Raw genomic sequence first — 24,592 nt, 5'->3', positions numbered from 1 at the left:
ACCCTCAATAAATACTTGTTCAAATACTGAATAGGAGAAAGTGTGCGAATGAGGCCAGCAGTCTGTCAGTGAACCAGGGCCAGCAGCAGCCAAGTTGCTGTGGGCCTTGTGGCCACATAAGGACTTTGGATCTAATCCTGTGGGATACTCTAGATTGTTCCAAACCAACAAATGGAATTAGAGAGATCACTCAGGCTCTGTGGAAAGTGTGTGAGGTGGGGAATCCCGAGATTGGGTCTCTGAGATAGATTCCTTTTATCAGTGACTTTCTATCACTCTTGTCTTTCTTATTCTAAATACATTTCATGGATAACACCATTTGGGGCTTTATTTTTCCGCGGTGGTTTCAACAGACCTTGAGGTTAGGCTATATACATAAAATGCATGTTTGTCAGTTACCACCATCTAAAGACCACTATGGGGTTTCATCACATTTTGAGAATAAATTGGAGTATTGGGTGTAAAACTCACTTTGGAACAATTTGGAGGCTTTCTCATAGGCTAGATAGTCATATTTCAAAGCAGTGGAAATTGAGGTAACTGAGGTACACAAAACCATGTTCTGAAAAGAGTGTCAAATATATTAAGAAACCATGGGCCAAGAAAACAGAAAACAGTGGGTTCAGATAGGAGCCAGCTTGCACTCACTCCTGTCTTGTCCCTGTCTATCCCTGAATTGAGCTCTGATTTTCATTTTATGGCCCAAATTCTATCCTTTTAATTTTCTCCTAGGACTTGGACACAAACTTGACCTCTAAGCCCTTTCTGTTTTAGACCAATTTATTTGATGGCCCCCCTGGCTCCCCTCTTGGGCCCGGGGTTGGGGATGGGATTAGGCTCTTCCCTCCAATTCTTGTGAGCAGCTTGACATCACAGAGAGTACCAGATTTATCATTAGTCCCACTGCTTGCTAGCCATATAATTTTGGTAGGTTGCTTAACTTCTCTGTGTCTCCATTTCTTCATTTTGTAAAATAGTGATAATTATATGTATTTCATAGCATTGTCATGAGAATCAAATGTCTTCATTCATGTAATACTTAGCATAGTATCTGGCTTGTAGAAACTGCTCAATAAATGTTACTTGTTAACATCAGTCTTATTATTTTTATCATCATCATCATCATTTAGCTCCCACAAAAACCCTGTAAGCTTATTAATACTATGCTCATTTCACAAGGACTTCAAAATCCTTGGAGGAAAATAAAAGACCTAAAGGAAAAAATCAGGGTCATACGATGTTGGAGACTTCTTTTAAGAACAAGATAGAGACAAAACTGGAATGAGAGTGAGTTGGATGAAGCCAAGTGAATCCCATCCTAGGTGACTGTGTCATCCAGTGGAGGAGCCTAATGGCACTGGGGGGGCTTGAAGGTACAGCAGTAGGGCTGACAGCAGCAGGAAGGAGACAACTACTTTCACAAAGAAATTCTTCTTGTTGTACTGAGAGTGGTTTAGTGTTGAGTCTACTCTTTTTTGGAAACTCTAGAGTTAAAAGCCTGTTGATTTTAAAAATTCAGGCTGGTGGTTTACCCCTCCCCCAGCTGATGTGTGGGTCTGTATTGTTCTTTCAGGGTAAATGTCAAAAATACTGGCAAAGAATTTTTAGACTTATTCTCTCTCTCTCTCTCTCTCTCTCTCTCTCTCTGTGTGTGTGTGTGTGTGTGTGTGTGTGTAAGATAGAGTCTCACTCTGTCAAGCAGGCTGGAGTGTAGTGGCACATAGTTCACTGTATCTTTGAATTACTGGGGTCAAGCCATCCTCCCACCTCAGCCTTCCAAGTAGCTAGGAATACAGGCACTTGCAGCAATGCCTAGCTATTTTTTTTTAAAGATGGGGTCTCACTACATTGCTCAAGCTGCTCTTGAACCTTAAAAAAAAAGTATCCTTTCCTCTGGTAATCAGATGAGTTGTCCCTTAGACACATGAGAAGTTTCAGATTAAACCTTTTACAGCTTGTCTCTTCTCTGTTCATCCTCTTTCTTTCAGTAGCGTAAGCCTGACTACCAGAGCATGGTCAGATTGTGCATTGAGTCAAAAACTGCTGTCACAAATTCCAAGAGAAATCAATACAAGATTGCCTCATTATAGAGAGATTACAAAGAGACAGAACATTTTTTAACAAAAGCCATGTTCTTGCAAAATTGTTCCCATGTGGAGCTATTTTATGAGCTTTTTATGATTTCCTCTAGGTCAGCTTCCTGTCCCGTTAATTCACATACACAAATGTATAGAAAAGGGGAAATGGAAAGTGAATTGGATTAGCTTGAGAAGATGAAGTGAAAAAAATAAACAAAAAGAGAAATCTATTTTTGTTTGCAAAGGAAATAAGGAAAAAATAGTGTGAATGGGAGTTTGTTTTGACATGCTCAAATTGTTTCCAGGATGCTTTATGGAAAATGTTTAGCACAAGTTCCCTCGCATTTATTGTGAGCCATCACAGTCTCTCTAAAGTCCTGTTGCATTTTTTGTGTGCTTAGGGCTGCCTCATTTTAATCCATAACTAATTACTATTCTCAAGGCTCCTGTGATCAAGAGCATACAATAAATTAAATGAGTGTTGCTTGGACTTAACCCCTTCTGAGACTTGGAGATTAAGAAGCTGAAGAGTTGAAAAAAATGTGCTCAATTACAGCTTTCTGGAAGAGCTGTGACATTTAATAGAAAAGACACTGTCACTGAATTTGTGTTAAATGTCACACATTGCAGATGAAAGTTCTACACAGGGCAAAGTATCAAGCTGTAGGTAATCATCAACTCAATTAATTGTGCACTTGCTTTGTCTGCATGAGGAACTTTAAATAGGAATGGGAAGAAAGCAAGGAAGATTTTGAGAGTAGACTTAAAGCCCTGGCATTTTTTCCCCTCATCAATGACTATCTCTCAGGTTATTCCAGAATTACTCTTATAGCAAAACTGGAATGTAAGAAGAATCTCCTATGTTGAGATTTTATTTTACTATTCAGCTTCTTTCCCTCTCCTTTACTCCTTCCCCAACAGCCCTGCTGCTAGAAAATCTCAACAACCATGCAAACCTGCCCATATATTTAGATGGTCCAACCTTAACATGGTTCTCACTACTGCTTGATCACTTTTTCTCTGTTATCCTCCTTATTCCTGTCAAGAACTAGGCAGGGTCTGTGTTTTAGTCCATCATGTGCTGCTCCATTCTCTATAACAGAATATCGCAGACTAGGTCATTTATAAAGAACAGAAGTTTATTTGGCCCATAGTTCTGGAGACTGGGAAGTCCAAGATCATGGCACCAGCATCTGGTGAGTGTCATTCCATGGTGGAAGGCATCACATGGCAAGCAAGCATCCAAGATAGAGAGAGAAAATAAGGCTGAACTCATCCTTTTCACCCCTGCAATAACAAACTCACTCCCATGATAACAACATTAATCTATTTACGAGGGCTCTTAATCACCTCTTAAAGGTCCTACCTCTCAGTATCTTTACATTGGCAAACAAATTTCAACGTGAGTTTTTGAGGGGAGATTCAAGCCATAGCAATCTGAGATTTTACCCTGCTTGCAAGCTAACAAGCTAGTCTGCCATGCTTTTATGAATGCAATGCTGGCAGAAGACATGAAAATCCTGAGTCACAGACAAAGGACTTTATTGCTCACAGCATAATAGGACACAAGCATCTGTTTGTACCTGTCCCTCTTGTCCCATAATTTGCACCGGGGTGTTGCAGGCAGCCCAAGTGTATGCTATGCATACAGTGGGTTTTATCCCAGCTTAGGACCCCCAAAATTAGAAAGCCCCAATCCTTTAAAACAGATTGTAAGCAAACATGTCCAACTTTTGCCCCAGAGGAAGCCATCACCTTTATTATTATGGACATAAAGTAAATGGTTCCTTTTCCCTGGAAAAAGACTATCTTCTAAGGCTGTTTCCTTTACAACATCCTTCAAAGGATACTCTGGAACAAAACCTATATCTTTGCTCAGATGATGTGCAGAAACATGAGACACCCATGTAGAATCTTCTACTAGCAGTTCCTGTTACAGGCACTGGAATTATTATTGCAGATTTTCTACTGATTTCCCAAACTTCTGGTTTCTTTACTGCCCCTTCCCTAATCCACAGGAGAACTTGCCTATTTGTTAACTTACCACAAAACCTCCCATTCACCTAGTCTTCACTTTTTCTGGCCTAATGGATATATTCTCTCCCTTTTCTCCTTTCCTTCATGGGTGGTGTGCATCCTCAGTTTTGTCAGTCAGTATACCTGCTGTAAACCAGGATACATTCAGTGCCTGAGACAAGGAGAAGAATAAACCTCAATTCTTGTTCTGGAGGAGCTAAGAGGAAGGCAGGCATACAATTTGATTATTACGACCTTGCACAGCAAATGCTGTGAACCAAGTATGAAGAAGGTATATTGACAGGAAGCTAGACCAGACTAGCGGGCAGGGAAAGCTTCCTAGAAATTCCCAAATTAAATCTTAAAGAATGAATAGAGGTTGAATGGGTTAAAGGGGGTAAGAGAAAAAGGCAATCTAGGAAGAGGGAACATCTTGAAGAAGGGAAGGTGTGTGGGAGTATGTGAGGGGGATCTGAGGGAGTGCTAATACAAGCAGTTGTTGCTAAAGCATAAACTGTGAGGTTGCAAATGAAAGGAGAGCTTCCTGGAGGCTAGACTTTGAAGGATCTTGAGCCATGGGTCATGATATGGACAGACTTTTGTTTTGATCCACCTGCCAACAGTGAGGAGGATGGATTTGAAGAGGGCCTGGATATTGTAAACCAAGCATAAAATGAAGGTTCGGGCTAAGGATAGTAGGTAGCAAAGATGTAGAGGAGGTGGCCAGGCGCGGTGGCTCACGCCTGTAATCCCAGCACTTTGGGAGGCCGAGGCGGGCGGATCACGAGGTCAGGAGATCGAGACCATCCTGGGTAACATGGTGAAACCCTGTCTCTACTAAAAATACAAAAAATTAGCCGGACGTGGTGGCGGGCACCTGTAGTCCCAGCTACTCAGGAGGCTGAGGCAGGAGAATGGCCTGAACCCGGGAGGCGGAGCTTGCAGTGAGCCGAGATTGTGCCACTGCACTCCAGCCTGGGTGACAGAGCCAGACTCTGTTCAACAACAACAACAAAAAAGATGTAGAGGAGGTAAAATTAGCAGCACATGATGACAGATTGGGATGCAGGATATGGGAGGAGAGGGGGCTAACAAGACACTGGCATTTCTAGATTGGGCAACTGAGTTGATGGTGATTCCTGCAACCACAGAAGGCACAGAAGGAATTGCAGGTTAAAGTGGGAGGAAAGGATTTCGGGGATGCTGAGTTGAAAGTACCTGTGGAGGTGACCATCAGGAGATTTAGGTTCATAAATTTGAACTCGGAGAGATTTGGAATGAGATACAGATGTGGGAGCCAACTATCATATTTTGGAGTGATTTCCAAAAATATGACTGATTGAGAGTGAACTAAGCAATGGACCAAAGGAAGGGCAGAAGAAGAAGGGCTCACAGAGGAGCCCAGGAAGTGGACAAAGAGTAAGAAGAGGACAGAGGTAAGAATCTGGAAAGAAGAGGTTATCTGCTTTTCTGTTTGTCTCCTCACTGAGGGCGGGATTGTGAGGTTGAGGGGTAGAAATAAGCCGTAATCATTCATTGGTTAATTACTAAGTCTTTCCAATTATTCAAAGCAGAGTTTAGAGAAGTCCTCAATAGTTTGGAAACCACTAGTCCTAAACTCATAGCTGCAAACCTGTGTTCCAAGCCCTGCTCTGCCAATGCCTGCTTTGTGACTTGGCTAAGATACTATCCCTCACTGTTTAAATGAGAGTATTAAATGCATAATTCCCGAGGCCCTTCAGGGAAATGGGCTCTTCATTATGATGAAAACATTGGAGGCAGCATTTGGAATGCAACATCTGGAAGATGACTCTGCTTTCTCCACAACGATGAAGGTGGGTCCTTGCTGACACTGAATTTGGTTCAGGAATGTGGGAGACTGGACCTTTGTAAACATTTGCTTTTTCTAAACAGACACACTTAGATTGGAATGTAAGATTTTCAAACTGGTGATTCAAGCCAATGTATAAGAGGACAATGTTGAAAGGTAGAGCTTTTCAGATCCAATAAAATCCCGCTTTCAACAGTGTGCCCTTGCCAGGGACTCTGTGAGCTAAGGGAGAACAAGAGCTCTATTTCTGCCTGTGTAGCTGCTTCAACTCTAATAAGCTTTTATATTCATGGCTATTTAATTAGGGATCTTAATTAACTTTAGCAGGGTGTATCCATGTGTGAGTGCGTGGATGTGGAATAGTGTGGATGTGTGTGTGTGTATGTATGTGGATGTGTGGGTATGTATGTGTGTGTATATGGGTCTGTGTATATGAGTATGTGTTGGTGTGTGTATGTGGGGGTGTGTATGTGAGTATGTGGGTGTGTGTGAGTATATGAATCTGTGTGTATGTATGTGGGTGTGTGTATGTATGTGAGTGTGTGGGTGTATGTGTATATAGTATGTGGATCTGTGTGTATGTGTGTATGTATGTGGATGTGTGTGTATGTATGTGGGGGTGTGTGTATGTGTGTGTATGTGAGTGTGGATGTGTGTGTGTATGTATGTGGGTTTGTATATATGTGAGTGTGTGTATGTGAGTATGTGGGTGTGTGTGTATGTATGTGGATGTGTGTGTGTGTGAGTATGTGGGTGTGTGTGTGTATGTATGTGGGTGTGTGTGTATGTATGTGGGTGTGTGGGTATGTGAGTGTGTGGATGTGTGTGTGGTATGTGAGTATGTGGGTGTGTGTGTATGTGAGTATGTGGGTGTGTGTGTGGTGTAGTGTGGATGTGTGTATGTGTATGTATGTGGGTTTGTGTAGTATGTGGTGTGTGTATGTGAGTATGTGGGTGTGTGTGTATGTGAGTATGTGGGTGTGTGTGTATGTATGTGGGTGTGTGTGTGAGTATGTGGGTGTGTGGGTATGTGAGTGTGTGTGTATGTATGTGGGTGTGTGTGTGAGTATGTGGGTGTGTGGGTATGTGAGTGTGTGGATGTGTGTGTGTATGTGAGTATGTGGGTGTGTGTGTATGTATGTGGGTGTGTGTGTATGTGGGTGTGTGGGTATGTGAGTGTGTGGATGTGTGTGGGTATGTATATGGGTGTGTGTGTATGTAGGTGGATGTGTGTGTGTGTTTGTGAGTACGTGGGTGTGTATGGGTATGTGAGTATGTGGTTGTGCGGTTGTGTGAGTGCATGGGCTCTTCCTACCCACTGTAACTCGTCTGAAAAACTGCAGGTTCCCTTTGATTCAAAGGTATGAGTTCTCACATATAATCAGTGAGTAATCTGCATAGGATTGTACCAGAAAGTGTTATAAGATCTTCTATTGCAACCCTCCAGCCTTGGTCCTGACCAGTTATTTTTAAGGTGTTTTTGTATTTTTCTGTTTGTTTTGAGTTCATTGTACATTCACATGCAGTTGTAAGAAATAGTACAGAGAAATTCCTATTACCCTTCATTCATTTTCTCCTAATGGTAACATCTTGTGTAATCTTAGTACAATATGACAACTCAGAATGTGATAGTCCAACAATTCCACCTACCTTCAGATGCACACAGTGGTGTGTGCATGTGCATGATCATGTGTGTATACATTTAGTTCTATGCAATTTTTGTCACACATATAGGTTTGTGTGACCATCACCACAATTAGCATTAGAACAGTTCCCTCACAAGCATCCCTTGTACTACCCTTTCATACCTTTTATACTTCCCTTCCACCTACCTACCTGATCCCTGATAAGCACTAATCTGCTCTGTGATAATACATCTGTATGATTTTTGTCATTTCAAGAATGTCATATAAATGGAATAATACCAGATATAACTTTTGAGGCTGGATTTTTTTCATTCAGCATAATTCTCTTGAGATCCATTCAAATTGTGTGTATCAAGAGTTTGTCCCCTTTTTGCTGAGTGGTGTTATATGTACCTATTTGTTTAACTATTCACCCACCGAGGGACATTTGGGTTGTTTCCAGTTTTTAGCTATTATGAATAAAACTACTATAGACGTTCAACTACAGGTTTTTGTGTGAACATAAGTCCTCGCTTCTCTGGAATAAAGGCACAGGAATGTAACTGCTAGGTTATATGGTCATTGCCTATGTAGGGTTTTGTTTGTTTGTTTGTTTGTTTTTTGAGATAGAGTCTCGCTTTTGCCATTCAGGCTGGAGTGCAGTGGCACGATCTTGGCTCACTGCAACCTCCGACTCCTGGATTCAAGCAATTCTCCTGCCTCAACCTCCTGAGTAGCTGGGATTACAGACACCAGCCACCATACCAGGCTAATTTTTCTACTTTTGGTAGGGATAGGGTTTCACCATGTTGGCCAGGCTGGTCTCAAACTCCTGACCTCAGGTGATCCACCCATCTCAGCCTCCCAAAGTGCTGGGATTACAGGTGTGAGACACCGCGCCCGAACACCTATGTAGTATTTTTAAGAAACTACCAAACTTTTTCCATAATGATTGCACCATTTTCCACTCTGACCAGCAGTGAATGATTCAGTTTTACCACATCCTCACCAGCATTTGGGTGTTGTCATGATTTTCTATTTTACCCATTCTGGTAAATGTGTAGTAATATATCATTGTGGTTTTAACTTGCAATTCCCTGATAGCTAGTCATGTTGAGTATCTTTTTATGTGCTTATTTGCTATCTGTATATCCTCCTTGGTGACGTGTCTCTTTACAATATTTGCCTATTTTCTTATTGTTTTTTTATTGTTGAGTTTTTAGAGCTCTTTATGTATTTTAAATATAAGTCCTTCGTCAAATAGGTGGTTTACAAGTATTTTATCCCACACTGTAGCTCTTTTTATCTTCTTCATAAGGTTTCTCTCAAAGCAAAAGTGTTTAATTTTGATGTTATCCAATTTATCAATTTTTCCTTTTCTTAATTGTGTTATTAGTGCCAAGTCTATAAATTCTTTGCCTATCCCTAGGTTCCTAAGATTTTCTATGCTTTTTTTTTCTAGAAGTTTCATAGTTTCACATTTTATATTTAAGTCTATGATCCATTTTGAGTTAATTTTTGTACCAGCTATGAGGTTTAGATTGAAATTCTTCTTTCTCTCTTTTTATTTATTTGTTTTTGGTCTGTGGATATCTAGTTGCTCCAGCACTATATATTTATTTTCCCAAATGCAAATAATGCTTTATTATCTGGATTTGAATTTTTCACTATGAATTTCTTAATCTAAGACTTTTGCCTTTTTTTTTAATACTACACCTTCTGGCCTTCAACTCGTATATTCAAGAAGTGCAGAATAAGTGTAATATTAATTTAAGTAAAAGTTTAACAGATCTACTACATTATAGAGTGCAAATATAGTGATGTATTCCAAAAACAAATGGAATTCATTCCCAGGTCATGATATTCACACAATAAACACACACAGTAGAACTAATGACATATCCTATGTGATGCTTGGACTTTACGTGATGCTTGGGAGCATTTCACAGATTGAATATGGTTTGGGTAAGAGCTTCCCCATCCCCATGGGCAACATCCTCATGGGCAACGTGAAACATTGTCAAAAGTTTTAGGGAACTGGATGGTATCATTGCAACAAACAAAAGAAAAGACTGTGGTAGAAAACAGGAGAAAGACTGGAGAAAGAGTATTCGTTATTATGGAAAATAGCTTTAGAAATAACCATAATAATTCAGGAAGGACTGTAAAGAATTATGATTTGCTGAACATAGACATGTTCAATTTTATTTGTTCGAAAGTTTATGTCTGCTAACTAATTGTATTGATTACTTTCAGACCACTGTTTTTCTATTTTCAAATGAATGCAAATCCCTATTTTTGGTTTACTTTACATCTCTTTATTAAAATGCATGTTTCATTATTGTTTTAGTCTGAACACCTTTTATTTTGGGCTGACTTTGCTTGCTGTCTGCAATTTCCCCCCAAAAAACAAAGGAATTGAGAACTTTAGTTGCTATTGAATCAAGATATTTGTCCTGAACTTGATTGTGTCATCAGTGGGAAAGTTACAAGTCTGATAAATGGTGACTGACTTGCAGGGTAAGAGGGAGGAAAAAATCGGCTAAGTCTCTGATTAGAATCCTCCAGAGGCCGGGTGTGGTGGCTCACGCCTGTAATCCCAGCCCTTTGGGAGGCCAAGGCAGGTGGATCACTTGAGGTCAGGAGTTTGAGATCAGCCTGGCCAACATGGTGAAACCCTGTCTCTACCGAAAAATAGAAAAAGTAGCTGGATGTGGTGGTGCAGGCCTATAGTTCCAGCTACTCAGGAAGCTGAGGCACAAGAATCGCTTAAACCCTGGAGGATTGCACTACTGCACTCCAGCGTGGGCGACAGAGTGAGACCCTGCCTCATAAAGAAAAAAATAATTCCTCCAAAGCAGATTTAACTGTAATGTAAATCAGTAGATCAGTCATCAAGGAACAGATCCCTAGGTGAAAATAGATGCCAGGACTACTAAATATCAGAACACAAATACAGGTGTCCCCTTACAATGTTTCCCTTTATGATTTTTTGACTTGAGAAAATTATATGCATTCAGCAGAAATCATACTTCGAGTGCCCATATAATCTTTTCACTTTTAGTACAGTATTCAGTAAATTACATGAGATATTCAACACTTTATTATAAAATAGGCTTTGTATGAGATGATTTTTTTCCAATTGTAGGCTAATGTAAGTGTTCTGAGCACATTTAATGTAGGCTATGCTAAGTCACAATATTTGGTAGGTTAGGAGTATTCGTTGCATTTTTGACTTATGATATTTTGAATTGATGACTAGTTTATCAGGACATAACCCTGTTGTAACTTAAGGAGTATCTGTGTCATTTACTTCTTGTTGCTTGAGGTGAGGATTTGTCAGGTTTGTTTCCTAGTATCTTGCACACATTAAAACAAATGCTAGGATAGAAAGATATTGGAAGCAGGTGCAGTAGTATGGTGAAGTTAATTGAGAAAAGTCTTTCAAAGGTGCTCTGGAATCTTAATGATTTCCAAAACTGTTGCCTTTGAGCTTCCCTATCTTGCCTCTGGTAGCCTAATTAATACAGAATGACTTTTTAACTGGTACCAAGTTCCACTCCAGTTCAAATGACAGCTGTCAGGAGAATGTGGCTGAGAACTGAGGAGATCCTTAGTTATCTAATTATTTTTAGAAGACAGAAGACACATAGGTACTTAATTATCTACCTATCTTTAGAAGTGTTTGGTTTAATGAGTGCTGTCATTCATAAGGTGTTTTAGAATCATGCTAGGCACTATTGGGGCTCTAAACAGAGTTTGTTTTCAGATTATTTAATCATCAGCAGGGCTTCAATATCCTCCCATCCACCAGAGCAAAGTAGAGAGTTATAGAGAAAATATAGTCTTTGAGGTGCATATAAAATAATGGAGGACCTATGGAAAATGCAAATATGCCAAAAATGCTACAGATACAACCAATAGTGTAACCAGTTGCAACCATACAGAATTATTCCTATTATTGAGGTTGTATATTCACTCTTTCAAGTGTGAGTCTCGGTAAGCGAGAAATCTTTTTTTTTTTTTTTTTTTTTTTTTTTTTTTTTTTTTTTTGAGACAGTCTCGCTGTTGCCCAGGCTGAAGTGCAGTGACGTGATCTTGGCTCACTGCAACCTCCGCCTCTTGAGTTCCAGCAATTATCCTGCCTCAGCCTCCCAAGTAGCTGGGGATTACAGGTATGCACCACCACACCCAGCTAATTTTTGTATTTTTAGTAAAGACAGGGCTTCAGTAAGTGAAAACTCTTTAAGTTTTATGTACTATTTGTGGCTTTACCACTTGAAAACCATTAGTGATCAATTCTAATTACTAAAGTAAACTTTCTTCTTATCAGTAGACAGGGGTTAATCATCACTCTCCTAACTATTAATACTTCACATTGTTGTTCACAAAATCAAATAAGATGAAGTATGTGGAAGTAATTGATAAGCCATAACGTGCTAAGCATGAAATGTGGATTTATTATTATGTAGAACCTCACTGGGACTCACATATATAAAAAGCTGATTAATCTGGTATAGAGTAAACACACCTAATAGCAATAATTTAAGCATATCCTTAAAAAGACCCTGTATGGTGGCCAGGCATGGTGGCTCACGCCTATAATCTCAGCACTTTGGGAGGCCAAGGCAGGCAGATCATGAGGTCAAGAGATCAAGACCATCCTGGCCAACATGGTGAAACCCTGTGTCTACTAAGTATACAAAAATTAGGTGGGCATGGTGGCACGCGCCTGTAGTCTCAGCTACTCGGGAGGCTGAGGCAGGAGAAACCCTTGAACCTGGGAGGTGGAGGTTGCAGTGAGCTGAGTTTGTGCTACTGCACTCTAGCCTGGCAACAGAGTGAGAATCCGTCTCAATAGAAAAACAAAGACCCTGTATGGAAGATACACCTGAATGTGTGTTACAAGCTAGAGATTTGTGCCTTATCTATAATAAACACCTGAGCCTCTCCCCAATCCTATGGAACACAGGCTATACAGGGGATTGAGGCCCTGAGTTTTGGAATAAATGAAGGTTGCCAGGTGGAGGTTATTAGCAGGAGGTTATTAAGTGAAAATACTATATAGACCACATGATGTCGGCAGGTGGTTGTAGTTTTTCTGGCCAGCCCTGCACCACTGGACTGTGTATGTTAACCGTGGAGGGTGTCCAGGTTCTTGGCATCTTAAAGAATTGGAAAAAACACACAAAGCAAGGAAGGAATGAAGGGTGTTATTGAAAATGAAAGTACACTCCACAGTGTGGGAGCAGGACTGAGCTTAGAGGCTCAAAGGCCCTGTTACAGAATTCTGGGGAGTTTAAGTACCCCTTAGAGGATTCCATTGGTTACTTGGGGTACGCCCTATGTAAATGGAGAGGATGAAGTAAAGTTACAAAGTCATTTATGGCATATGCCCTATGGAGAGGACATTTCCTGCTGTAGCCGAAGTGTGAATGTTTTACCTGCCTCTAGATCCTATTTTCCTGCCTCATCTCCCCCCTGAGAGATGTGATCCCCATAAATCTTTATGGGAGGCAGAGGGATCGATGGTGGGAAGGCAGATATATTGTCCAGCCCACCACTGGACCCTCTCCCCATCACATAAGCCCCTAATAAAACCCTGTATCTCATTTGCTGGCCTTGGGTCTCTTCTTCAGCCTCTTGAACCTGATGAGGTTAATAGAGGTTCGGCACAACATCTGTGGTTTCCACCTGAAGTCTTTCTCTCACATTTTGTGTAATTCTTGGCCGTTGCTCATGGCTTTGGCTTTGGTTTAGGCCCCTCTTCTTGATTTCTCTCTTTCTCTCTTATACATTTTAAATTTATTTTTAATTGACAAAAATTGTATTTATTTTTGGTGTACAACATGTTTTGAAATATGTGTACATGGTGGAATGGCTAAATCAGGCTAATTAACACATACATTACCTTGTATGCTTACTTTTTTGTGATGAGACTACTTAAAAATCTACTCTGTTAGCAATTTTCAAGTATACAGTACAGTACATCATTATTAACAGTCAGCATGTTGTACAATAGATCTCTTGAACTTATTCCTCCTATCTAAACTGAAATTTTGAATCCTTTGACAAACCTCTTCCAGCTCTTCCCCCAGCCCCTGATCTCTGCTTCTGAGTTTTACTTTTTTTAGATTCCACGTAAGTGAGATCATGTGGTATTTGTCTTCCTGTGCCTGGCTTATTTCACTTATGTCTTCAAAGTTCATCCATGTTGTCACAAATGGCAGTATTTCCTTGTCTTTTAAGGCTGAATAGTATTCCATTATATATATATATATTTCCCTTGTCTTTTCCCTTCCCTTTATTTCTGATTCATGCCACCTGGCCAGTTTTTTATGTTGAGTGGGCACATTTGTTCCATATATATAATGGAATGTATATGATATGTATATCTTACAGTTTCTTTATCCATTCATCAGTCTATGGGCACTTAGGTTGATTCCATATCTTGCTATTGTGAGTAATTCTGCAGTGAACATGGCAGATATCTCTTTGACTTACTGATTGTATATCCTTAGGATATATACCCCGTGGGATTCTGGGATCATACAGTAGTTCTTTTTTTAATTTTTTGAGAAACCTCCATGCTGTTTTCCATAATGGCTACTAATTTACATTTCTACCAACAGTGTACAATGGTTTCCTTTCCTCCACAACCTCTCCAAATCTTATCTTTCATCTTTTTGATAGTAGCTATTTTAACAGGTATGAGATGGTATCATATTATAGTTTTAATTTGTATTTCCTTGATGATAAGTGATGTTGACTTTTTATATGTATATCTGTTGGCCATTTGTATGTCTTCCATTGAGAAATACCTATTCGGGTCCTTTGCCCATTTTGCAGTTGGATTATTTGTTTTCTTGCTATCCAGCATAATTTATTGAAAAGGCTATCTTTCCTTCAGTGAATTGCTTTTTTATCTTTGTCAAAAATCAGTTGGGCATATCTAGGTGGGTCACTTTTGGGGTTCCCTGTCTGTTTCATTGATCTATGTGACTATTCCCTGCACCTATAGCACACTGTCTTGACTATTATAGCTATATAGTAAGCCTTAATATGAGGTAAAGTGATACATTCCACTTTATTTTTCTTTTTTCAGAATTGCTTTAGCTAATCCGAGGCCTGGAACTTTTTTAATAAATTTGATATAAATTTTAGAATGAGCTTGTGTGTGTCTACAACAGAGTTGCCCAGATTTTGATAGGAATTGCAATAAAGCTATACATTCATAGCTTGGGAGAATAGATCATGTCTTTACTATGTTGAATCTTCAAATCCATTAACACAGTATGTTTCTGTATTGACTTAGGTCTTAGACTTCTTTAAGCAGGATTTTATAATTTTCAGGATACAGATCCCGTATATGTTTTGTTAATTTATACCTAAATATTTCACTTTTTATAACAATTATAAGTGGTAATACTATTGGTAATTGTAAATGGTAATGTTAAATTAATGAGTGTTCTCTAAGAGACCTCTCCCAAAACATAACAAAGAAATGTAGGGTTAAAAACAGACCAGAAAAATATCCGATCATAGTTGATGTTTTATGTGATAACATGCCTTCCTGTCTGAAGGAGCTGGAACTGAGGCACCTCCCCAGTGAGGTTGGTGACCAACTGCAACTCCAAGTTTTATCTAGAAACCTTTCTTATATTCTTTTTTTTTTTTTTGAGACGGAGTCTTTCTCTGTCCCCCAGGCTGGAGTGCAGTGGCACGATCTCAGCTCACTGCAAGCTCCGCCTCCCGGGTTCACGCCATTCTCCTGCCTCAGCCTCCCGCGTAGCTGGGATTACAGGCGCCCGCCACCACGCCCGGCTAATTTTTTGTATTTTTAGTAGAGACGGGGTTTCACCGTGTTAGCCAGGATGGTCTCGATCTCCTGACCTCGTGATCCGCCCGCCTCGGCCTCCCAAAATGCTGGGATTACAGGCTTGAGCCACCGTGCCCGGCCTCTTATATTCTTTGACTCAATATCTGAGCTAAGTGAACTTGATCTAGTTCTTCACTTCTCTGAGATTTAATTTCCCTTATTATAAAATAAAAATGATAATGCCTTCTTTACAAATAATACTGAGTAGACGCAATTAAAAGACACAGCATATGTAAAAGCGTCTGGCACATAGTAAATGATCAAGAAATGTTTCCTTCCTTTCTCTCCACCCTTTCCTTCCTCCCTCCTTTTTTTCTTTCCTTCCTCCCTCCTTTTTTTCTTTCCTTTTCTCTTTTCCCTTCCGTTTATTCCTGATTCATGTCACCTGACCAGTTATTTTGTCATGGATGGGCACGTTTGCTCCCATCTAGGGAGGGCTGTTAATCTAGCAGCAGCTTGGCTGGTTGAATTGGAGGCTGACTCCCTCATTCCCAGTTTGTCCGCCAGAATTCCTCTACCATATGTCATTCTGCTGGATGATGTAACAATGAAGATTATTAAATAATGAAGTCGATTTATTCCGTCTAAATTCTTTATGCTGAGCAGCTCAGTGACTTTTAACACATGATGAGCCACCTTTCGGTGTTTTCACAAAAGGAGACTGGTCTTTAATAGTTACTTATGATGAGGATACCTAAAAATGCCTCTAACACATAACTGAAGCCCCTTAGGCCTTTTATGATTTGGGTGTGGGCCTCAGCAAAATACAGAATGGTAGAGAAGCAAGCTCATAATTTGATGCAGAGACTGTCCTGAAGTTCTTGGACTGAGCCCGGAGCAAGGCTCAGATGAGAGTGAGCCAGTGGAGGTTAGTCATCCTCCTGGTGGAATCCATCCTGTACCAGGGATGGCTCTATGTGGAGGCCCCAAAGGAATGAGGCAAGGGAAAGTAATTTCCCGTTTAGAAATTCAAATTAAAACAGAGCCCTTAAAGAGCTGATTATCTCTTTCTTCTTCTCAACATTCAACAAGTGTTCATCCAGGTAATTTGGAGTAATCCCTCCCCTCCTAGCCCCAGTAGTAGCTACCAGTCAAGCGGATGCCACAGGGCTGGCATAGGCCTCAGAAGCCCTTGAAGCTGCAAGCTGAGGGCATCTGCTACAGCATCCTACTTGCTGTCAGGTGACCAATTCTCCTAACTGGTCAGCAGCCTGGAGAGATTATATCATCCACTGTCCTTCACCCATGGGTGTCAAACCAAGATAAAATTCAAGTGTTAGAAAACATCCAGCGCAACCCTAGCCTTGCAGGATGTCTCATGAGAAGAAAAAACGTTTGTTGAAAATCTGCTTATTTTGCATTAGAAATAAAAATGCCTCTTCGATATTGCATTGGCTTAGGATGCAGAGAGACACAGAAATAGACCTTCAAATAGCTTTTGGTTATTGCTAACATATTTTAAAATTTTCTTCAAGGGCTGCTTGTCCCAGTCATAATTTCTGTCTTGGCGTTTTCCCCTTCAGGTTCTTCTAGTGGAGGTCATTAGAGTGGGAGTGTTTAAGGCAGAAGATTAGTCAAGAGGAGTCAGTTGGCCTCTGCCACATGACTGCCAAATGTTTGATGCACTCACCCTGAATTCATCTCACTTGGACACCTCTGGAGACGAATGCCTAATGCAATGGTCCCTGACCACAGTGAGCTCACCCATGCTAATCTCTTCCTCTTCCTTCTCCAGCAAGGACTGAAAATAGTTCATCATGCAGAGAAGACACTGTCTAGCTTCTGCAAGTGGCAGAAGAGTATCAATCCCAAGAGTGACCTCAATCCTGTTCATCATGACGTGGCTGTCCTTCTCACCAGGTATACCAGAGACTACATGGAACCCAGGGGCAGTAAAGCAGGGAGGGCTGGCAGGTGAAAGGCTTACCAGGTATTCAAACCCATGACATTCTCACTATTCTTTGCTGCTCTCATAAAGACAATGTCTTTGATCTAGTCAACTCCTGACTTCCCTATCAGTAGAGGAAACAGCTTAACAAACTTGCTAATACAGTAAAGCTCTCCTTGTTAATAAACTGCATCTGCTGGCAAAATGCAGACCTCTTTCCTATCCCACTGATGATTTCCTTTTTAAAACTGGTTTCTTCATATAACTCTATAAACAAGCAGGAAGCTTGTTTGCAGAGCCTCATTAAAGATTCTTGTTACTTTTAACCAGTGGGATTTCCAATCCTTTGCTATTTTATTTTTCTCCAATGTAGAAACATGAAATATCTTTACAGAAATCTGTACTCCTTTTAACTGTTTGATGTTGAGGATAGGATATGGGGAGCAGGACCCCACTGAGTAGGCAGACTGGTTTGGTTACACCTTTCTCCCTTCTACTCCCATGAAAATATCATTTTGTTCTAAGCACAAATAGAGCCTATAGTGCTAATAAGAACCACCAAACCTTCCAGGACTCATAGCTGTAAAAATCCAATGAACTTTCTTGATAAACTCTTGCTCTTTGAAGGCTATGTTTGCTCATTGATTCAATAAATATTTATTGAGCACCTACTATATACTAGGCACTATTTTAATCTAGATGAAAGAAGGGCTTATATTAGAATGGGGTAAAGTAAATTCTTCTTGGGCTCCCTATGCCTATTTGTCCAGAAATCCAGGGATGTATAGTAAAGGAGGCCCCTTGGCCCTGCCCTTCAACCACAGAGAACCTCAAGCACTGAAAGGCCCTTGGTGTGCACTGTCCCTTTGGGCGATAGGCTGCCCATGAACATTTTGGCCCTGTGATCTGTCCCTGTGATAAGATCATCTCAATGCATAGAATCCCTACAAGGAAGGATAATCAGCCCCCACCCTATCCAAATGTCTACCTTGCCCTGATCCAAAACTCCAGTCATCAGAATCACTCTTTTGAGTGAAGGTATTAAAACGCTGGTTAAATGTGAATGTATCCCACAGGAAGTTTTTGACATAAGCCTGTAACAGTAGGTTCATTCGGTTCTAAGACACCTTGGGTTGACCAGTAGCTCCCCTGGGAAATAGCTTGGGTGTGGAATGTAAGCACGGGGACTCTGGGGAGCTAGCAGACAGCCTGGGGACACCAAGGACCTTGTGAAGAGGCCAGGTGAAGGCTTTGGTCAGACAGAAACTTCTGTAGGGAAGAACCCCAGAGTCAGGGAATGACATTGCCCACTAAGTTGTGTCTCAGAAAGTCTTTCCTTCCCCTGAGAGCAGAATCAGATGCTCCTGTCATTCTCATCTGAAGAAATGAGTGAGTTAATGATAGCTTACATGTGTGAAATGTTTGATATGGGCCAGGCACTGTGCTATGTCTATTAGAACAGCCATTGTTCCATTTACTTCCCACAAGAACACTGGTAGTTGGCTACTATTAATCATTCATATTTTACATATAGGGAAACTGAGCCTTGGTTATGACTCTTGCCCAAAATCTCATTGCTGTTAAAGGGTACAATTGGGACTTAAGTCCAGGTAGTTTGACCCCAACAGCCATACCCTTGGCTATTACCCAATATGAATACGAAGGATCTGCTCTCCTTTTTTTCTTATAGTCACTTTCCTTCCTTAGGACAGGGGTCTGTTTGCATAAAAGTGTGTTGAACCTCAACAGCTCCTAGACAGTGGAGAGCATTTCAAGTTCTATAGCAGTATTTCCCACCCTCAGCACTATTGACATTTGGGGCTGATGATTCTTTGTTGTTGGGCCTATCTTGTGCATTGTAAGATATTTAGCAGCATATCGGGCCTCTACCCATGAGATGTCAGTAGCACTCTCCTCCAAGCTCTGACAGCTGAAACTGTCTCCAGACATTGCCAAATGTCCCTTAGGAGGGGGTGAAGAGCAAAATCACCCACCCTCATTGGAAACCACTTGCCTGAAAAGATAGGTAGGATCACAAAGGGAGGGAGGTATGAGACTGAGCTTTGCCTCTGAGAGACTATCCTGAGATCCACATTAACAGAGTTCTCTACAGAACAGTATTCAGTAGACGGAGGATTTGGCATGGAACACACCCAATGTGGGTTCCACATGTGCAGCTAGTGGCTGCTGCAAGCCAAGGCATATTTTCTGTTACATAATGGCCCCAGTGCATGGTAGAAGTAGAGCTTAAGCTGCTTGCCTGTAAGAACGATATTCCTATAATTCGTTAGCCGCTTTTTTCTTTAGTGCTGGACACTTCAGAGGCACTTATAATCAGTATTTAATGTGCCTGACCTCCTGCCATATCAAAATGAGAAAGTCAGGGGATCAGCAATGAGCACCATTTATCTTTTTCCAGCAGCTTCACGCAGACCTGGACTTTTTGAATGAAATAATAACAAGTGCATTCTGCAGCAGGGGTAGAAAAGTGTTTGGTTCTCTTACAGACCTAGAAGTTATGTAAATGACTGGGCTGTATAATCTCGCTCTCCAGTACTGAACCCCCAGTAACTGCTGCTGCTAGTGAGAGTGCAGATTTGAGTTTATGGTGCATGTGCTGAGACTGGGCCTGCTCTCTCCTGTCCTATTACCCCAGCCATTGCCACTTGGAGAATGAAGCTGCACATGGGTTCTCAAAGTCTGGATCTTTTCCACGGCCCAACGGATGAAAAAAGCAGGAGACCATTTGTTGCTAGAAATGGTGCCCACACAAACCCCGTTAGCTGCTGGTGTTCAATTAACTAGAGCTCACAACATGGTGGCCATTGCTGCTAGTCACTCTTGGCAAAGATCTCCTGTTGTGCTAAAGAAAACCTAGTGACTAATTAATGACTCTTTAAAAACTCTTGTCCGTGATTGAAATAATCTCTACCAGTTTATGGGAGCATGTTTTTTCTATTTAAAAGCCATAATTAGTATTTTCTGAGATTCTAGGTGTACATGCACATGCAGGCATGCGTTCTCTCATATATGCAATATTGTTAGTGGAATGGGGCTGGATAGACAAGTATTAGATCTCTGGATAGGTTGCTGGGACCAACTGTCTTTTTCATGAATGGGAAAAGGAAGTTCTTAGATGAGTTTCGAACACAGACCTCAGAAAGACTAAAAAGGATTTTCATATTTGAAAAAATCCAGTCTCTGCTGATTGTTCCTTCCCTATTTAAAAGTTCAAATTAACTTGAGTTTTCAATAAAGTCTTTTGTTGGCCAAATCATGTAATTTGACCTCCCGAGATCCAGAGCAAAATAAGCTCAAAATAACACATTTGCTACATTTTCCCACATTCTGTGTTGGTGAAATTCGGTAATCAAAAGGTAAAATCAGAATCATCTCAATGAATTCAAAATTGCTGCCTACATTCATGTAGACTTTTTAAAAAATGCCAAGCATACTTTACAGACCATATTGAATGTGAGTTTATACCCAGATTTTTTTCCAGGAGGTTTTTCCAGATGTTCCTTTGGGTGCCTGAGCTTCTCTATTCTATGCTTTCAGAAAGGACATCTGTGCTGGTTTCAATCGCCCCTGCGAGACCCTGGGCCTGTCTCACCTTTCAGGAATGTGTCAGCCTCACCGCAGTTGTAACATCAATGAAGATTCGGGACTCCCTCTGGCTTTCACAATTGCCCATGAGCTAGGACACAGGTAAAGGGCCAATGATAGGGAGGTCTGCTCACCATATTCATGTGTTAATATCAGCAGAGAGAATGGAACACACCTCAAATTGGGGGTCAGGAAACTCAGATTATACTGTGGCTTGTGACTCACCCTCCTCAACCTCTGCTTTCATCTGTAAAGTGGGGATAGTAACACACCTCATAGGCTCCAATGTCTCCACTGCCCAGACCATGTATACTCACACACATCACAGAACCAAATAGACCACTCCAGTTCTCTGGATTAGAATGGAGGAAGGACAGAGATAAGCTTGAACTCAGTTGTTTAACTGAGGAATAACCCTTGGTTAGTTGTTATGAAATGATAATGTTAATATCACTAAAAAGCCACTAAACCTAACATTTTTGCACCTTACTTTGTGCCATTGTGCTTTTTATTGCATCATTGAATCTGCTTAACAACCTTTTGAAATAGATAGTACTGTTAGTCCCATTTTACTTATGTTTATTAAAGGAGGACATGGAATAAATAAAAAATGGAAAACTGCTGTAAATTTGGAAAGACTATAACATGAACACCAGTTAACTGGATGTCTAAGTTGTTCACAAAAATGTGTGAATTTGATTAGTTGAATTCCTTGAAGGCAGGTTTCAGAATGTTTGAGTGAAGATACAATGAGATTCTGAATTCACCAGATATCAGAGGTTTCCATGGAGGAAAGATCTTAGCTTATTTGTAACTTTATTTGCTGTTGTATTTGCCAACCACAAATAAGAGAGCATCATACTAGTAGGAAACTGTATGGGGAGGCACATGAACAGCTGAGTTATATCCCCTGCCTGTCATGTATTCACCAGCCTGGATCTCCTCCCTTTGAAGAAGGAAAAATGCTGGGGAATATTCTTAGTGCACAACTAGAAAAGAGGCAGGATTGGGAAAAACACTAGAGACTGAATTATTCCAGGCCTGGCCTCTCCAGTTTCGGCTTGCTCACCATTTTTCCAATATAACATTTGGACTTTCTAAAACAATTTTACCTACATTATAAAGCCAGAGCATTGCCTTGAGAATTGGAGAAAGAGAATTGTTGTTCTGACTTTTCTATTGACCGATATTATGACCTTAGATAATTCCCTTCACCACTCTATACCTGTTTCCTCATCTATAAAATGAGTAGGTTGAACTAGGCAATATGTAAGGTGATTTATTGGATTCTCACCAAAAAAGCCTTGGTTATAAATGTGATATATTCCCGTACCTTAGTTGTCAAAAATTCAGAGATAGAGAAGCTAAGTGACTTGCTTTCATTAAATAATAATTAGGGATACAGGGGAGCTGGCCATCTTGATAAGGCTAGGCCATAGTTGTTGGCATGTCGATAATAAAACCTGACAAAATGTTAAGTTATTGTTATGCGCAAACAGACAGGAGTCCCCAGTTCTGATATGTGGAAGGACATGGCCCCTGTGGCCTTCAGTCAAGACATTGTTGTCAACAGTACCTGCTGGCCAAACAATGCTAGGTGACTGTAACTTGGTCAAACTGAGAAGTTATCACTCAAGCCATCCCAACAATGGTGTACTCAAACCAAAGAGGAGTGGAAAAGACTTTGCTTGATGAAAACATTCTTGAATCCTCACTTTTTGTGTTCCAAGGATGGGTTCTTTCTATCCTCAATTTCGACATGATCTTGTAACAATAAATATGTTAAACATGTCCTTCAAAAGCAATGTTGCCCAATTTTTGAGGCAATCATTGACTTAACTTCCTGGGCATGGACACATGACCTCTGTAAGGAAGGCCACCTAAGTAAACAAAGCTAAGGGCAAGTATGATCCTCCTTTCAGATTTCAAATTTTCTCTAATAAAGTTAGGAACCTCATGGTAACATTACTTGGGCACAATTTCCCTGAACACTTAAAAACAAATAGTGGTAGATGTTTAGTAGTTATTGGGAGTGGTGGATTATTTAACAGACTAGAACTGAGTCACTACCTGAATCACTTTGATATTGTAGTAAGGTTAAACTGAACACTCATTCAGAACTATCTGATGCATTGTGGAAATAAAACTACTATAAGATTTCTTTATCCTATACTTTTGTTGTTATTATTGTTCTATTTCAAATTATGCAGGGAAAAAGTGAGGATCTAGCTCCTAAAAAAAACCTCTTTAACTAAATATCAAGTTTCTAAGTAAAAGAATTAAAGAACACTGAAGGCAGAACTAGAGAACCGTCTTTGAGTTTATTCAGAAAGCCATTATTCTCAGCAAACTAACACAGGAACAGAAAACCAAATACCTCATATTCCCACTCATAAGTGGGAGTTGAACAGTGAGAACACATGAACACAGGGAGGGGAACATCACACACTGAGGCCTTTCGGGGTTCAGGGGAAAGAGGGGGGATAGCATTCGGGCATACCTAATGCATAATCTAGGCTTAAAACCTAGATGATGAGTTGATGGGTGCAGCAAACCACCATAGCACATGTATACCTATGTAACAAACCTACACATTCTGCACATGTATCCCAGAACTTAAAGTAAAATAAAATAAAATAAATAAAACTTAAAAAAAAAAGTCAACCCCGAGACAAGGATTTGAGAGCAATTAATTTATGTGGAAGGTAAAGGAAATACCAGTAGGGAAGTAGGGTGTAAAACAGAACAGGGAAGGTAGACAATAAACGGTTCATTATCTCAGCTTCCACTCTGAGCAGTTGAACCTTAATCCCATGGACAAACTCCGAGAACGATATACAACACACGTTTCAGAGTTACCCTACCCAAGGTGAGAAGAACTGGGCTGTTTTATGTACCAACACCCTTAAGTTGTTGGTTAGAGGCTGTTCCCAGAGGTTGTTATTAATAATTCCTTGACACTTTCAGCAGAGCAGTCTAATTTGGCTCTGGAGAAATCCCAGGTAAAGAGATGCATATACTAGCAGCTGGAAGGCAGCTAGTGGTGAGTCTATGAACAGGTACCAGTAGCATCTGTTACCAATAGCTTACTCAGGGGCATTAAATGCTGCCCCTTAAAAAGTTATAAGTCATGGAAGATAGAATATACATACTTTTCCATATGCCTTCTACTAAGTATGATGAAAAACACTGAACACTATATCGAAAACAAACATAGGAAGACTGAAAGACGGAGAGAAGGAAGACAGGCTGAGGACCACAGAACCTGAAGAGTGACATGGTGGTGAATTCCCTGGCTTTTCTTTCCTCTCTTATATGCCAGACTTGGAACTGATGATGGCAACAACCTGAAAATACACACACACACACACACACACACACAAAATCACCCACTTACGCCTGTTCTGTCTATGCAAAGGAGTAGGAAAGGGACAGTCTAACAAGACAGAAAATTTTAGACAGTAACTCTTCTACTCCAGGTGAACAGCAAAGGAAAGAAAAAACTGTAAAACTGTGGCTCTATGCTAGCAAAGTCTGAGTGGGAAGCCTAGACTTGCATCTGTGTGAAGCTATAACAAAGCATCAAACACCACTACTCGGGTAGTGTCAAAAAGACCAGTTAGGGACTAAGACTTTGATCCCTACAGGCCAGTAATGAGGGCTCCCCTA

The 24,592-nt window shown here is 40.5% G+C and overlaps 1 protein-coding gene across 2 annotated transcripts in view; it reads left to right on the top strand.

Moving 5' to 3' along the window:
• The window catches only part of ADAMTS12 (ADAM metallopeptidase with thrombospondin type 1 motif 12), a 349,097-nt gene that overhangs the window by 200,706 nt on the left and 123,799 nt on the right, over nt 1-24,592 (top strand). For both annotated transcript variants that reach the window (XM_012501615.2, XM_012501616.2), the window contains exons 6-7: nt 17,165-17,289; nt 20,876-21,025. In XM_012501615.2, the coding sequence (XP_012357069.2) occupies nt 17,165-17,289; nt 20,876-21,025 (275 nt within the window). The remainder of the gene's footprint in view (nt 1-17,164; nt 17,290-20,875; nt 21,026-24,592) is intronic.

This window comes from Nomascus leucogenys, chromosome 6 (genome assembly GCF_006542625.1).
Source record: "Nomascus leucogenys isolate Asia chromosome 6, Asia_NLE_v1, whole genome shotgun sequence".
Lineage (NCBI taxonomy): Eukaryota > Metazoa > Chordata > Mammalia > Primates > Hylobatidae > Nomascus > Nomascus leucogenys.
The sequence above is the reverse complement of the archived record's forward strand: the minus strand, read 5'-3'. Positions and strand labels throughout refer to the sequence as shown.